Source organism: Callorhinus ursinus, unplaced genomic scaffold (assembly GCF_003265705.2).
Source record: "Callorhinus ursinus isolate GAN/ISIS: 27379988/994484 unplaced genomic scaffold, GSC_fseal_2.0 scaffold4, whole genome shotgun sequence".
In the NCBI taxonomy this organism is placed as follows: Eukaryota; Metazoa; Chordata; class Mammalia; order Carnivora; family Otariidae; genus Callorhinus; species Callorhinus ursinus.
The window spans coordinates 98,232,704-98,248,789 of record NW_027397066.1 but is presented as its reverse complement, the minus strand read 5'-3'; the positions used below and the strand labels follow the sequence as shown (position 1 = coordinate 98,248,789).

The 16,086-nt window shown below is 38.4% G+C and overlaps 1 protein-coding gene across 3 annotated transcripts in view; it reads left to right on the top strand.

Moving 5' to 3' along the window:
* SEC24D (SEC24 homolog D, COPII coat complex component) overlaps nucleotides 1-16,086 on the top strand; it is a 103,913-nt gene that overhangs the window by 83,396 nt on the left and 4,431 nt on the right. For all 3 annotated transcript variants that reach the window (XM_025874095.2, XM_073892182.1, XM_025874096.2), the window contains exons 16-22: nucleotides 452-548; nucleotides 679-824; nucleotides 1,821-1,959; nucleotides 2,776-2,894; nucleotides 7,781-7,960; nucleotides 10,762-10,953; nucleotides 13,469-13,558. In XM_025874095.2, coding sequence (XP_025729880.1) covers nucleotides 452-548; nucleotides 679-824; nucleotides 1,821-1,959; nucleotides 2,776-2,894; nucleotides 7,781-7,960; nucleotides 10,762-10,953; nucleotides 13,469-13,558 — 963 coding nt within the window. The remainder of the gene's footprint in view (nucleotides 1-451; nucleotides 549-678; nucleotides 825-1,820; nucleotides 1,960-2,775; nucleotides 2,895-7,780; nucleotides 7,961-10,761; nucleotides 10,954-13,468; nucleotides 13,559-16,086) is intronic.

The window sequence follows — 16,086 nt, the reverse complement described above, 5'->3', positions numbered from 1 at the left end:
GCAGGCTGTCTCCCCAGAAAGAGGATCCGGAATAGACTAAGCTATGCCTACCCAGTTCCTTTACTCAGACTCACTACTCAGATAAGTCACCTGCTCTCACCTGAGAAGAAGGGGTCAGGGGAGTGCCTCTGACTTATGTACCTATACATGAAAACATGGAGTGGGAATGAGTGTTCCCCCAACATAAATGACAAATGTTAATCATCATCTGTTTTTATTTAGCATCAATAAAATTATTTTTAATCACCTAGCTACATATTTATATTGTAAAATAGTTAAGGGATTTGGTAAGACCAAAGATTGCAAGTGAAGTAAAACTGAAAAAGCTTTAAGAGTCCTTTCTAAGATACCTGGATAAAGTGGGTTTTAATCAAGATTTTTTAAACTGAGAATTGTTATTTTAAGTATTTTACTGCCATCTGGTGGGCATTGATCCTACTTTATTTTTCAGATGCACATGGATAGCCAACAATTTTTGAATGATCTCAGAAATGATATTGAAAAGAAAATAGGATTCGATGCTATTATGAGGGTTCGTACCAGCACAGGTAATTTTCACTTATACTATTTTCAAGTCTCTGTTGTGTAATTGTTTCCTCTTCAAATTAATAACAGGCCAGCAGAGAAAATAGTAATAAATTAAATAGGAACAAAATTTCCCTTTTTCCTCATCATTAGGTTTCAGAGCCACTGATTTCTTTGGTGGAATTTTTATGAACAACACCACTGATGTAGAAATGGCAGCCATTGATTGTGACAAGGCAGTGACTGTGGAGTTCAAGCATGATGACAAACTTGGCGAAGACAGTGGAGCCTTAATCCAGGTGATTTAAAATGTATTCCTATCTTTGGTATTTTAGTTTGTTACTGACTGGTCAGTGGGGAGACTAAAATACCATCAACTGAGTTAGTCTCTCTGTAAAGAAATTCAACTCTATTTCTCCCCAAGGCAAAAGTCCTTAGGCACTCTGTAGTGTATTCTCTGCACCCTGATTTACGTATGCTATTTGTAAGAAGTCACAATTGTATGTCATTGCCCGAGAGCCCAGCAAACTGGTCAGTGTTGTAGGCATTAGCAAACTGCCAACAACGTTCACTTCTTTTAGGCTTTAGCACCCATTCATTCATTTGTTGCATTCCTACCAAATGTCAGACACCATGTTAAGTGCATTATTATGTTACATGCAAATATAAATAGAATTTGGTTTTTGTAGTAAATAAATTTAAGCAGAAGCCATGGAGATCTTGAATTAAAACAAGAACAATTATATCTAATGGTCATAGTTTTCAGATACTAGCATCACCTTTAAAGAATGGAGAGGGGTCGGCATTAAGTTGAGGAAGAACTCTAACTAATATTTATTTTTTGATCACAGATATTTGAAGAAGTATATACTTGTTTGCATTCTTGAAATGCATATATCAGCAGCATACGACTTAAGTACATCATCAAAGTTAGTTGCATGTTTTCAAGGGAAGTGAGGCTTGAATAGGGCTATGGTCATGAACATGAAAGTCTTATTTCTGCACCTGAATCCCTGGTAAGGAAATCTGAGATATCTGAAAGTAGACGTGTTAGATGCAAACAGATACTCAAGTGTGGAAGCCCGGTTAAAATTTAAGTTTAAACCAGTGAAGTGCTACATAGACACCCAGTGTATGAATTGTCATTATACCTCCCTTAATTGTTATTGTTCAATGTGGAAGAATTTAGAGGTCTCTTGAGCTGTACACACTGTTCTCTAAGTGTAAATAAGATCAGGCTAGCCTGGGTGGACATATTGACCAGAAAACACATGTCCTTGATCTTGCCTCTGCAGTGTGCTGTGCTTTACACGACCATTGGAGGTCAGAGAAGACTTCGGATTCACAATCTTAGCTTGAACTGCAGCTCCCAATTGGCTGATCTCTATAAGAGCTGTGAGACAGATGCCCTTATCAACTTCTTCGCCAAGTCAGGTAACACTCTGCTAATCCTGTGGTGCAGTGTATCTTGCCTAATAATTCAGTCAAGACTTGTTGGTTAATTAAATTAGTAACTGACAACTACTGTGGTAGCGCATTTTGGTGGGCACATTCAGAACTTATAAAAGCAGAGTGCCAGGGAGAATACTCAGCATTTCTAATTCCAGATTAATAATGAGATAACTCAGTTCAGGCCCACACTATACAGTTTTATTCAGCGTTTCCTTCGGGGGCTGGGGGTGGGTTCTGAGTTGAAATTTAGGAAGGTAATACTTAGACTGTTATTATGGTATGCGAGTATGCCCTCCAGCACCTGGGGATAATGGACTGTCCCTAATGTTGGGCTGAACTTGCCTATCCATACCATGATTATTACGAAATGGGAGGGGCCTGAGTTGGAATTTTCTTTGGTTCCTTCTCCCCTCCACAACCCCTATTTGAGATTCTACACTAAAGTTTCGAGGAAACAGCAATTCAGCCCATAGGCATTCAGGACATCAGAAGATGGCAAATTGGTCTTTCTTTTCTCTGTGTGTAGAGTTCTGTTTATAATATTCTGTGGAAAAATCTGGACCAATTACCTACCTTTTATTAGAGGTAGGCCATTGTTCTCCATTGGGTATATCCTTATTCTTGGAGAACGTTAACAACTGACTTAACATTTTAACACTGTTACTCCTTGCTGTGTGGTCTGAAGATAATAGCAATTTGTTTTTTATTATTATTATTATTATTATTATTATTATCATTTGAAGGGATTGATTTCTGAGCCAAGGCTTTAATGCCCTTTTCATTGTTTTGTGCAATTAGCATTTAAAGCAGTTCTACACCAGCCCTTGAAGGTCATCCGGGAAATTCTGGTTAATCAGACTGCCCATATGTTGGCATGTTACCGAAAGAATTGTGCAAGTCCATCTGCAGCAAGCCAGGTGAGCCACCTATTGTACTTAGATCCTAAAGTGTTACAAGTGATACTAAATGTACGTTCTTTCAGCATTTGGCTATTGAAAGTTTATGATGTTCCAGGCACTTAGATGCTGTGCTTAATAAATATACAACCAAGAAGATTGAGAATGCGTTTGTGGAGGCTATGGTCTTTTTACAGCCAACGTTAAAAAACTTAGTGGCTTTACAAGATTCATGAACCAAAAACTGTGTGTGCATATTGGGTTGACAGTCAATACATTATGTATAAATAACAGAATGTTATATGTAAGAAATGTCATAATATAAATGGGATTCTCTTTTGCTTATAAAGATGACTATATGGTTAAGAAATGTGTGTGCTTAAATATCTTTTTAGGCATGTTAACAATTGTAGTTGATATGAGCAAATGGCAAGAATGAATTCTTTATATTTTATAAACATAAATATAATTTCTAAATATTGGAATTCTTTATATTTAAAAGTTAATAATAAGTATAAAGGGTTTTGAAGGAAATGTCTTTGGGTGTCATCTACTAACTTGAAAATTTTAGAAGATCCTTTAAATAAATCTCGTTTAGACTCTTTCGGGTAAAAGAAAAAGAACCTCATGTTCACATTTATTTTTGTATCTGTTCTCTTGTTCACATTTTTCCCTATGTCAGTGAAAGCTAAATGGTACTTTTCATAATTTTATGTTGAATATCTGAATATAGAATTTGGATTGAAAGAGAAGACAGCAACAGATGGGAAAACTTTCTGGTTAACTCACTGTCAAAAGTAGTAGGTGCTGATAGGATGTCTGAAACCCCACTCAAAAATAAGCCTTGGGCGCCTGGGTGGCCCAGTCAGTTAAGCGTCTGCCTTTCGGCTCATGTCATGATCTCAGGGTCCTGGGATTGAGCCGCATGTCGGGCTCCCTGCTAAGCAGGGAAATTGCTTCTCCCTCTCCCTCTAACCCTATCCCCTGCTTGTGCACTTGCTCACGCATGCTCGCTTGCTCTCTCTCTCAAATAAATAAATCTTAAAAAAAAAAAAAGCCTTTAGCAGCAGAGATAATGTAGATGAAATCCGGGGTGGGGGGCAAATTTCATAATCTGGGTAAAGAAGGAAAATGAAATGGTTATTAGCTTGGACTTTTCACAAAAATTCCTTTCTGTGCTGTTCTAAGTGATTAGCCACCCATTCTTTTATCTCCAGTGTTGACAATCACATAAGCAGCTCTTGAATCTCTATGTTAAGTGTCAGTTCTCTTTATTAGCTAGAAGATGTGACATTTCAGTAACTAAATTCCAATATCAGTACAATTTCCACAGTGTACTTGTTTAATTTATACAAAGCCCACCAGGTGCACCTGGAACGAGTCTAATAACGAGCATTTTACACCCCAGTTTTACTGTTTGTTTTACAGCTCTGGAAACATTATTCTGTCTCTGGAGTATTTCATACTGCAGAGGATTAGTTGAAGGAGAACAGGTACACTTAGTGTCCTCTCAGAAAGTTTATTCTCTAACGTTAAAGCAATTGGATTCAAAGACCTTAAGTTAAAAACAAATCTGTTGCCTATTTAAGGAAAGAAATCAAATCTGTCTCTTCCTTCTGGTTTAAAAGTTACAAGCTTTGTCTCTACTACTAGATCATCTGGTTATGCAGTTTAATTACTTCTGGAGGAAAAACATGATGATACCATATTTTCTCTGAAAAAGTTGATAGAGATTATTCCTGTTCTTATGATGAGATGTTACTTTCTGTGAACACATTTTCAAATTACATTTCAACCAATGATGCACTTTAAGAAATGAGATAATTTAGATATTTTAGGATTATCCAGCATGGAGTGGGGAAAATGTAGGGATTATTAGACTTAGTGACAGTAGTATATTAAAATATGCCATTACTTAGAAACATGAAATGGCTGGACTTGGGGTTCTCTTCAGAGAGTGTAACTTCAGATGTGTTGCCCTCCCATATTTCACTTGTGAGAAACAATATCTAAAATTCCTAAAGGAATTCCACTCTTTTACTGTAGAGCCCAAAGTTTCCTTGATCTAAGCAGGACTATGAAGCAGCTGTATACTTGGATTATTTGACACTGGACCTCAGAAGATCTGCTTTTACTGAACTTCCAGAGCCAGGACTAGCTTGAGGCAAGAGAAGCACTTAAGGTATAAAATTTAAGGAGGCACTTACTCTGGAGGTCATATTTTGATGCTGGGTTAAGACCTAAAACTACAAACACAAGAGTAAAGCAATGTTTTGAGTTTACATATGCAAGATAGATTCTTTTTATTAAATCTAATAACTCAATCTTCCGAACTTAAATATATTACATCGTATGGGAGTACAGGGACTTCAAAAGGCAAGTCAAATGCACTTAACTGCAAATAGTTTTTTTTTTTAATTCATTACCATTCTGTCATTTCAAAACTCAGAGAAGAATTCTCTAAATTCAATCAAACTGAACTCGTGAATTTCTACACCTTCCACACTTGTACCTTTTTTTCCCCAAGAATGATTGTTATTCATGGAGGAGATCCAGGGAGGTGGGGAAAGGGTTTATAGGGTCCATCTGTTCCCACATTTTCTTCCCCACCTCAGAAACATTGGCAAAGAATGTCTCCTTCGTTTCTTTCACCCTAACTCCATTTTTCTTCTTCTTCATCAGTTTTCCTCCTTATTTACCTCCTCTGTTTTCTGATGTCTGCCCCCTTTCATTCAGTCTCTTCTGATCAGACTTTTAGTTCTATGGGGTCACTGTAGGTCAGGAGTCTCACCCGTTGGTGGCATTTAGGACAACAGATTTCTAAATTGTCTTAATGTAACCTGATTAATGAGAAGCAGCCAGTGAAATTACAAGATAATATTTGAAAAACTGTGTGTACATGCTTCTATATGAGAATCTAAGATTATTCTTAATCCATAATACATAAATCGCCTAACTGGTAACTGGCCCAGAAACAGCATTAAGGCCACATGGCTCTGGAATTGGATTATAATCTGGTTCCTACATCTTTTTTCTTTTTTTTTTTTAAGATTTTATTTATTTGACAGAGACACAGCTAGAGAGGGAACACAAGCAGGGGGAGTGGGAGAGGGAGAAGCACGCTTCCTGCCGAGCAGGGAGCCTGATGCGGGGCTAGATCCCAGGACCCTGGGATCATGACCTGAGCTGAAGGCAGACGCTTAACGACTGAGCCACCCAGGAGCCCCAGTTCCTACATCTTTTGATCATATTTTTCCTTGGTTGAAAAAATGATACAGTAGCATATGTTGTCAAATAAAAACCTTTTTTTTTCTTTTTTCTTTTTTAAAGGTTTTATTTATTAGAGAGAGAGAGACAGCAAGAGAGGTAACACAAGCAGGGGGAGTGGGAGAGGGAGAAGCGGGCCTCCCGCGGAGCAGGGAGCCCGATGCGGGGCTCAATCCCAGGACCCTGGGATCATGACCTGAGCCGAAGGCAGTCGCTTAACCAACTGAGCCACCCAGGTGCCCACAAATAAAAACCTTTTATGCAAGAGAAAAAAAGAAGAATATTCTGCTCTGATGAGGAAACATGCATTTAACTGTCTTTGATTCTCTGAAAAGAGATTAGAAGGAGAGGGGAAACAGACCACAAAGTAGAATTGTCCTGAAATATGTTTGCCTGAACCAGTTAGAAAACTGTCTTACACATTCTTTACTTAGTAGATCATGAGAAGAAACTTACAATGTGAAAAGATTTAAATGGAGGAATAAATCCTAATGGAGCCTTGGGGGAAATTTCCTTTTCAGGGTGGATTCTGATAAGGATCTATTCGTTTCATCATTAAGAGAGAATGCTAGGAAAGCAGTCATGAATGTATAGACCAGATATCTAGAGGTGCTGCCTTGTGTTGTTATTGGGCAGCATCATATTACAGTATGTAGAGTAGTTAGAGTGAGGTCACTTAAGCCGAAGTAGGGATGGAGAGGAAAGTACAGGTGGATCAGAAAGACAGAATTTAAATAATTAATTTATTAATAGAAGGTAAAGAAAAAATGAAATTGGGTTCATCTGGTAGTTCTAATATCTCAAATAGGAAATGTAAGAGGAAGAACATGTTTATGGAATTGTAGGAGTTTGATTTTGCCTGTTACCATTCGGTAGTGACACACCTAAATCCATGAAGCATTTCCTATTTTAGTTTATATCTATAGTGTTGCAACCTCCTTGTTATGTTTTATGTATTTATATATCTGCCATCTCTGATGGACTTTGGCATCTTGTGACATTGACTGTCCCTTATTCCTCTATCGTTGACAATTTGCATAAAATCCATGACACGGTGGCATTCAATGTGTTTGATGAGCTTATGACTAACCGTGTGAGTTTAAGATGCATGAAGTGCATAAAGGAAGAGATGTCTAATGGGCACCTGAAAAAAACACTGTTCTTGAACTCAAGAGGTAGAGGTTCATAACACAGATTAAGAAATAATTTTTTTAATTGTATTTAATAAACGTGTGTGATACCGTGTGCTAGATACCATTATAAGTGCTTCACCAATTAATAATCATTTAATCCTCCTAACAATCCCATGGTCATGCAGGAGATGGGCTGTTCCAGTTTTAGATGAGAAAACCTAGGAAAAGAGAGAATGATTTGCCCAGGGTCACACACCTGTTAAGAGGCAGAGCCAGGATTGCATTCTGTCAAAGCACCTAGAGAAAACTAACTGCTGTTGTTTAGATACCTCGTGTGTTTAAGCACATTTCTGTGCTCTATGTGCTTATATGTGTTATCATTTAATCCTCACAATTACCTCAAAAACAAATGTTTTTGTCTTACAAAATTCTTTTGTCTGAGGTAAAGCTCAGGGGTTCTTTCTCATAAACGCCAAGCATATGAAACAAATGCCTTTCTTTTTTCAGCTTATTTTACCAGATTCCATGAAAGTATTACCAGTGTACATGAATTGTTTGTTAAAAAACTGTGTGCTGCTTAGCAGACCAGAGATCTCAACAGATGAGCGGGCGTACCAGAGACAGCTGGTCATGACTATGGGTGTGGCCGACTCTCAGCTTTTCTTCTACCCACAGCTTCTGCCAATAGTAAGTATAAGGCAGTGGTGCATTTCCTAGAGGAGTCTGGAAGGGAATCATATTTTGTCCTTTTCCATATGTTCTATCTGGAACATTTTGTTCTTAGGAAATTTAAAGTCACAAATGCCTTCAGAATATGTCATGTGGGACTGAGAGCAGAGGCTTTTTAAGCAAGTATTATGCATCAGCATCTGTTCAGTGTGGAGATGGTGATGGTGGGGATTTGAGGTGTTCCTATTCCAGTGAATTGCTCAGATAATTGCTTTTCTTTCCTCATGCCCAAATCGGCAGATTGAAAAGTTAGTAAACAAGTTGGAGCAAGCCAACCTTCAGTTGTTCAAGAAATCTACCTTGTAGCATTAAAGGCAACTGATACATGTGTATATGGGATCTTATGTGCGCACATGTATTTGTTTCTGTACAATGTATGAATGTCTAAAAGTCACCACATTTAATTAGCATGGCTATGATTAGCCTTGACCAAATACAATTAAGGATTTATAAATCAGATATATTTGAGGCCACCTACACTGTACAAGGGACCAACTTCACTTGCCCTTGGAGAATTTACTTTGCATGTATTCCATTTATTTGAAGTCAATCCTTGATGTTTTGTATGCCTCTGTGCTCTGCAACTAAGCTCTTTTTCCCTGAGACCTAGCAAGTTCAAATTACAATTGAGGGATAAAAGAGGGGAAGGCTGGTGGCTAATTTCTAATTCCTGTAATGAGGGTCATACTTGGGCTCTCAGTAACAGTACAACCAGTATTAGAAAGAGTTAAATTAGGTTGGAAATTAAAAGATATTAATTCTTTCAATCAATATGAACACTAGAATTCTTACAAAATGGTTCGTTTTCAGATAAAAATGGATTAGCAACAATCGACATGCCAGACAAACTAGAACTCTAAGGGATAAGAGCATCTCCACTCCACTAAAATCCTCTTGCCAAGGTCACCAGTGGCCGGCATGACTCTAAATCCAAAGCGCAGTTCTTAGTCCTTCTCTTACTGTTAATAGCATCTGACAGTTTATTGTTCCCTCTAGGAACACCTTCTTCACTTGACTTCTTCTCGTTTCTCTGCTTCTCTGGCCACTTCTCCTGCCATCTCTGCCTGCTGTCAAGAGTACTCTGAGGGGGCTCAGTCCTTGGGAAGCTTCTCTTGTCTATCTGCACTCAACCCTGTGGGGGGCTCATCTGTCCTTTCAGTGCCATTTGTATACTGATTCCCATGTTTGTATCTCCAGCCAGACCTCTGTCCTGAACTCTAGTGTGTCTGTCCTGTAGCCTACTGAGCATATCTTGGTGGGTGTGTAATGGGCACCTTAAACCAAGCCCTGAGCTCCTCTCTATACCTGCTCTCCTGCAATCTTCTCCATCCCCATTTACCTCTACTCTCTCTTGCCAGTTCTTCAGGTCCAAGCTTGCAGTCACCCTTGACTGCTTTAGTTCCCTTATCCATCACTTCTCATCCACCAGCAAACATGCCGGTTCTTCTTTCCGAGAATATCTAGGTTCTGACCACTTTCTCTCCTCCTCATCTATCACCACTCAGGTTCGAGCATAATCATCTCTCCCATGGACTGCAGCAGTACCCTTCTAACAAGGCTTGAGGCTTGCACCTTTGCCTCTCCGGTCTGTGTTCAGCATAGAAGTTAGAGTGATCCTGTTAAAATAATTATGAGCTCATGTCCCTCCAATACTCAGAACACTCTAGGATTTCCCATTTCAGGAAACACCAAATTTCCTACTGCCTTGGCCCAGTGCCATCTGTACTAACCTCCTCTCCTTCCTGTCTGACCTCGTCTTCGTTACTGTCCACTTCCTCACTCTACTCCAGCCACCGTAGCCTCCTTGCTGATCCTGAAACATCTGAGACAGACTCTTACCTTAGGATCTTTGAACTGACTATTCCTTCCATCCTGAATGCTCTTCCCCAGATATCCCCAGGGCCCCGTCACTCATCCTTCAGGCCTACCTAAGGTTACCTTCCCAGCAAGCCTTCTTGGACTACCCTAGTTAAAACTGTACCACCAGCACTGACATGCCCTATCCCACTTTCCTGCTTTTCTTCATAGCACTTAACACCATTTAAAATTCAGTGTTTTTTTTTATTATGTTAATCACCATACATTACATCATTAGTTTTTGATGTAGTGTTCCATGATTCATTGTTTGTGTATAACACCCAGTGCTCCATGCAGAATGTGCCCTCTTTAATACCCATCACCAGGCTAAGCCATCCCCCGACCCCCTCCCCTCTAGAACCCTATTTGTTTCTCAGAGTCCACAGTCTCTCATGGTTCATCTCTCCCTCTGATTTACCCCCCTTCGTTTTCCCCTTCCTACTATCTTCTTCTTCTCTTTTTTAACATATAATGTATTATTTGTTTCAGAAGTACAGATCTGTGATTCAACAGTCTCACACAATTCACAGCGCTCACCATAGCACATACCCTCCCCAATGTCTACCACGCAGCCACCCCATCCCTTCCACCCCCACCACTCCAGCAACCCTCAGTTTGTTTCCTGAGATTAAGAATTCCTCCTATCATTGAGGTTATATGATAAAATTCAATGTATTTTACTTCTTTTATTTGTTGCCTCTTATTCCTTCCAAAAAATGATTAGTGTTCAAGGTAGCTTGAACAGTTACTGTCTAATGACTAGAATAATGCCTGGCACATAGTAGGCATTCATTAAATATGCACTGGGAGGAAAGGAGGGAGGTGAAAGGAAAAGGGGGAGAGAGGAAGAAAGGAAGGGAAGGATGGCAGACTTACTAACTCTCCTGCCTTTGCCTGCACAGCACACATTAGATGTCAAAAGTACAACCCTACCTGCTGCTATTCGTTGCTCTGAGTCCCGTCTTTCAGAAGAAGGAATATTCTTATTGGCTAACGGTCTCAACATGTTCTTATGGTTAGGAGTTAGTAGCCCACCAGAACTGATCCAAGGAATATTTAATGTGCCATCTTTTGCACATGTCAACACAGATATGGTGAGTATTTTTTTGTTGCTGTTTTTGTGGTAATGTACAAATTCTTAAATGTTTTGTGTTCATGTGCAACCACATGTTACAAAGTAGAAAAAACAGTAAGACATATAGTTCTTTATAAGAAAGAGAATTTAATGCTTTAATGAATAACAATTAGCTGGTGTAAAGTTATTTGTATAAAGTATTCTCTAACAACCCAAATATATGACTTTAAATAGAGATTGCCCAACACTTCCAGATCATTTACTATGTGTTCATCACTGTGCTCTAAATACTTTAAATACATAATCCCATTTAATTTTCATAACAAATCGGTGAGATGGATATTGCTATCAACACTTCCTAGACGAACTGATTGAGGTTTGGAGACAAGTTCTTTCAGGTAGTCAGTAGCAGAGATGGAAAGTGAATTCAGTTCTTGTACTCTGTACTCTTCCTGGTGCTGAATTACATATTCAAAAGAATGCAGAAATCTTTCCTACGTGTTCAGCTACAGTCTAAGACTGTGTCAGACTAATGAGTTGCAAAATAATGATCTTATGAAAACAGGTTATATACCTCTTTGTTATAAATAAGTTATATACTCTCATTACAAAAGAGATTGTGGATTTGATGTAAAATGAATACAAATGACTTTATTTTTAAAGTTCCTTAGGAAAAACCAGCAATTATCATTTGTTTGAGAATCAACATTTATTGCAGATCTTATTTATAGATCATCTTTGCATGAGCATCATTGCTAATGATGGTTGTCTTACTCTGCTTGGTGGTGGATTTCTTCTGAATTCACATGTAGAACTCAGCAGATAGTTGGTTCACTGAGGCCTCACTGGTTTGATGGTAAGATGAATTAAGTCTAGTTAAGTCCCCAATTTCTGTTATGGAGGTAGATACATAATTTCTTAGAAGAAGGGACAGGATCAAAGTTGCAGGCTAGGGCTACGTAGGTGGTCAGTTTAGAGAGCTGAATACCCATTACGAATGTCAAAAAAATAGTTTTAAAGGAATTAAAGGTATCCACACCCCATTAAGAAACTAGTTTTAGGGTGAAGATTTAGAAAGAGTAAGATGTTTGCATGTGGTTAAAATTAAGGAATGATTAGAAATGCAATTTTTAAAAAATAAAAAAACTAAGATTCAATAGGCAAAGAGCTATGAATCTGAAGAATGTTTATATAAAATCTAAGGGAGCTTCCTCATCTGTCACAATGTCTTATTGGAGTAAATGTTAAATGCATACTTGCTGAATCGAATGTTACATAGGAGATCGCTGAAGCCCGTCTACCACAAAGCTGCAGATTGGTAGGTTTGTGCTTTTATCGTGCGCCTCCTCTCAACCTTCTTCAAAAAATAAAACAAAAAAAACAAATGTCACTTTCATTAGAGATGGCACTTTGATTCATATATGTGAAGTATACTTACATTATTTGTTACAGAAAAAGTTCTACCTTAATGTCAAAAAAATACACATAGGGGATGGAATGTGAATATCTTATAAATGAATTTTCTGCCTTTTTTTTTCAAGACTCCTGTGAAAAATATTGGCCATGATATTTTCCTGAGACTTGTAACTTTGTGGTAAAATGTTCTACCTCGCCTTTGCAATGGCTAAGTCACAGATGATGTATTAACTCGCTTTTTTTTTTTTTTTTGAGAAATAAGCATTAGCATTTTACTCTATCTTATTGGAAGAAATGAAGTCTAGGTCCTTCATGTCCCCTGGAGGCCACGTGCAGCTGGATGGTTATCTTTTTTAAACCATTAGCCAGATTTCAGGGACATCTCAGGGGCCACATCCCCTTGAGAAATCAGCATTTGATGGTTTGTCTTAATTTTGGAACAAGGGTATTTGGATGGCACTTTCTAAACATGGCAATGATTCACGGTCCTGCAACACATCCACCGAAGGAATGAAGTACATCCTTTTCTCCTGTGACAAAGCCTTGCAACAGCCATCTTACAAAGGGATTAAACATCATGGCGAATGATCCAAAGATACTCTTTGCATAAAACATATACCTGTTGTGTCATTTCAGTGGTGTATCTGTATCAAATTCTAGAGAAGGATGTTTATTTTCAATAGAGAATTGATTGGTGGAAATGTATGCCAATAAGAATGAATAATTTTTAGTGCATTTTTTTCACATTTTTGGTTTTTACATAAAGTAAGCCAATAATCAAATATATGGCATAGAAGGATTTTTTTTTTTAACTTTAACATTCTAATAATCTCATTGCTGCTTCTATCTAAATGTTATTGATTACACTGAAACTTAAACTTTGGTTTTCTTTTTTTTTTTTTTAAAGATTTTTATTTATTTATTTGTCAGAGAGAGAGAGAGAGAGGGCACAAGCAGGGGGAGCAGTAGAGGGAGAGGGAGAAGCAGACTCCTCACTGAGCAAGGAGCCCGAGGCGGGACTCGATCCCAGGACCCCGGGATCATGACCTGAGCCGAAGGCAGACGCTTAACGACTGAGCCACCCAGGTGTCCCTAAACTTTGGTTTTCTTAAATTTAGACATTACTGCCTGAGGTTGGAAACCCATACTCTCAAACACTCAGAATGATAACGAGCATCATCCAGCAAAAGAGGCCATATTCAATGAAGGTAAGAATGAGATTTTATTTTTTCCTTTCTTCAAATATTTATTTAAATTTCATTACAGACTTTTTAAATGCATGGCCTATATTTTTATAACATGGTCTTTGGTAGAAAATTCACACTAACCTCTAATATATCTACCTACTCAACAGATGCAAACATAAAAAAAAAAAATAAGTAAATAGGTATCACCACAGGTTGACCATGGTTATTTTAGTAATTATTAACTTAGTAATCAAAGAGAACTTCTTCATGGCTTAGTAGCAATTGATATCATTGACAGACTATGAAATGACTGCCGTCAGTGCTTAAAATTACTTAGTTATAGAACTATGATTCAGAAATTCGGAACATTTTTAAAATTTTATTTTTACAACTTCAGATTTGTGATCTCTGAGAAGTTTGCTATTCTAGCCCTTCTAAGCCTTTCAAGCGTTCAAGTTTCAGTAAAAGAATACAAAATGTCTATAACTCAGGAAAATGATGCCTTTTACTAAGTCCCCACTACTCCCCTGTCTTCCTTCTGAAGCTCAATATTAGAGTCTCCTGGAGTTTGAAATGTACAGATGATGATGACGGTTTCTTACGGTACTGCTCCCTGCAGAGGTGTAGGACACTCACCTGGAGACAGGCCTCTACAACAGTCAGGCTATCACAGGCCATTTTTCCCTGAAACATAAATGTGATATTAATCTAAGTCAACATCCTTAACTGTGAGAGATAGTCATGCATGCACACATCCACTTGAGGCACAGCTGAGATAAACTGCACTAATGAAAAGCTTTATAATCTCTAGGATGATGGGGTGAACACAGAACATTTCTACAACTGTTCTCATACCACACAGCATCTACTTGGGTTCAGTTTTAGGGCAAGACCTAGAGAGGGCAGAGAAGGCTCACACTAAATACATTCTTTGTAGGACACTCTCTGAATGCCTTGGAGGCATGTAATGAAATCTAAGGTCTCGTGAAACAAAAATTGGAAACCACCGGTATTGAGTGCCCAGCAAGGATGATCCATCTACCTTCATCCCAGCTGCAGCAGCGGCATCCCCACCACTGCCCCATATGCAGAGAAGAGGCTAAACATGGAGATCATCCTTGTGCTCACGAGCCTCTCCTTCTAGGAAAAATAAAACCTGTTTCTCCTCTGCTTTCTCCCACTTGCTCTAATAGTGCATGTTAGCTTTAATAAGTCATGTTAGCTTTAATTATAAAAATATCTGGGATAAGCTCCGAATATATGTGAATAAGAGATAAGCAGTTGCATGCTAAATAATTTTGGCTTGAATATTTAAATCAAAGTTTCTTATGTGCCACTTACAAATGTATCTGTTGTTTATAAGACTTCTTTGGCCTTTTCAAGGTACTATCTGTATAACAAATTTGAAAACCTAAAATCTACAGATGTTAGAGCTGAAAGGCCTATAGAAGACACCTGGTCCAGCCGCTGCCTTTCGGCTCCCTCCAGCACCATCTAACAGATATGAAATGAGGCTCAGAGGACCTTGCCCCCTCGGCTTCTGTCTCACAGCTAGATCAGCGCAGATACAGGCCTAGCCCCGGCTGCTTCGTCCAGGGCACGTAGCGTTATACTTTTGGCTCTCACATTTGAAAATGGACCACACAAAGGAAATAAAAACACATTATAGAATCTTTAAATCTCTTTTAAAGAGTCAAGATTGAAGAGGAGAACAAAAACTGGAATGGAAGGGTCAAGAACAGCAAAATCAAATCCAGAAGGCACTGCTGCTTTCTAGGTTATGCTAATTAGCTTTTCAGACAATCGACCCTTTTAGACCTCGTCATTGTCTGCATGGTCTTACATTTGTGGGGGAACAAAAAAAAAAAAAGATTTCTATCACGGGATATCTGGGAAGATTACCGAAATCAGATGTCTCACTGATAAATTCTAGTCCTGCCCTGCTCCAAGTTCTCTGTGTTCCAAGTGTTTGCCATTCTCTTCTTCCTCATGTGTTTTGTAGATTACTCCCCGTCCCATTGGCTCCTTCCCAGTTTATAAGCCATTCAAATCTACCTTCACTGAAGCTCCTGATTCTCCAAGATTCTGCTTCCCTTTTATTTCATTGTACAAATTTGTATTAAATACTAGCAATGTAGCAGGTATTTTATCACCATACTTCTTGAAAAAGCCATCTGTTAAACTGCTTATATTCCCTTATTCCCATGTCTCCAGCTATCTGAAAGTGGCCAAACAGCTAAAGAAATTGATTCTCAATCCATTTACCACAATTATAAAATTGAATATTACCTCTTTCCTCAAATTTTTTCTTCTGTCAGCTTTCAAAACGTCATATTCTCATGATGCTTCTTTCTCAACTGACCTTCTTCTTTGGATTCTTTTCGTTTATCTGCCCCTTAAGAAGAGTTGGTGTTCCCCTAAGTTGTGTCTGTGGCTGTCTTCTCATTCATTTCATTCTTTGGGGCGATCCTACTCACTCTCATTATTTCTATTTCTTATGAGGCAGGCAATGAGAAATGAGAATGGCTTTTGAAGTGATTGAGTCTTTA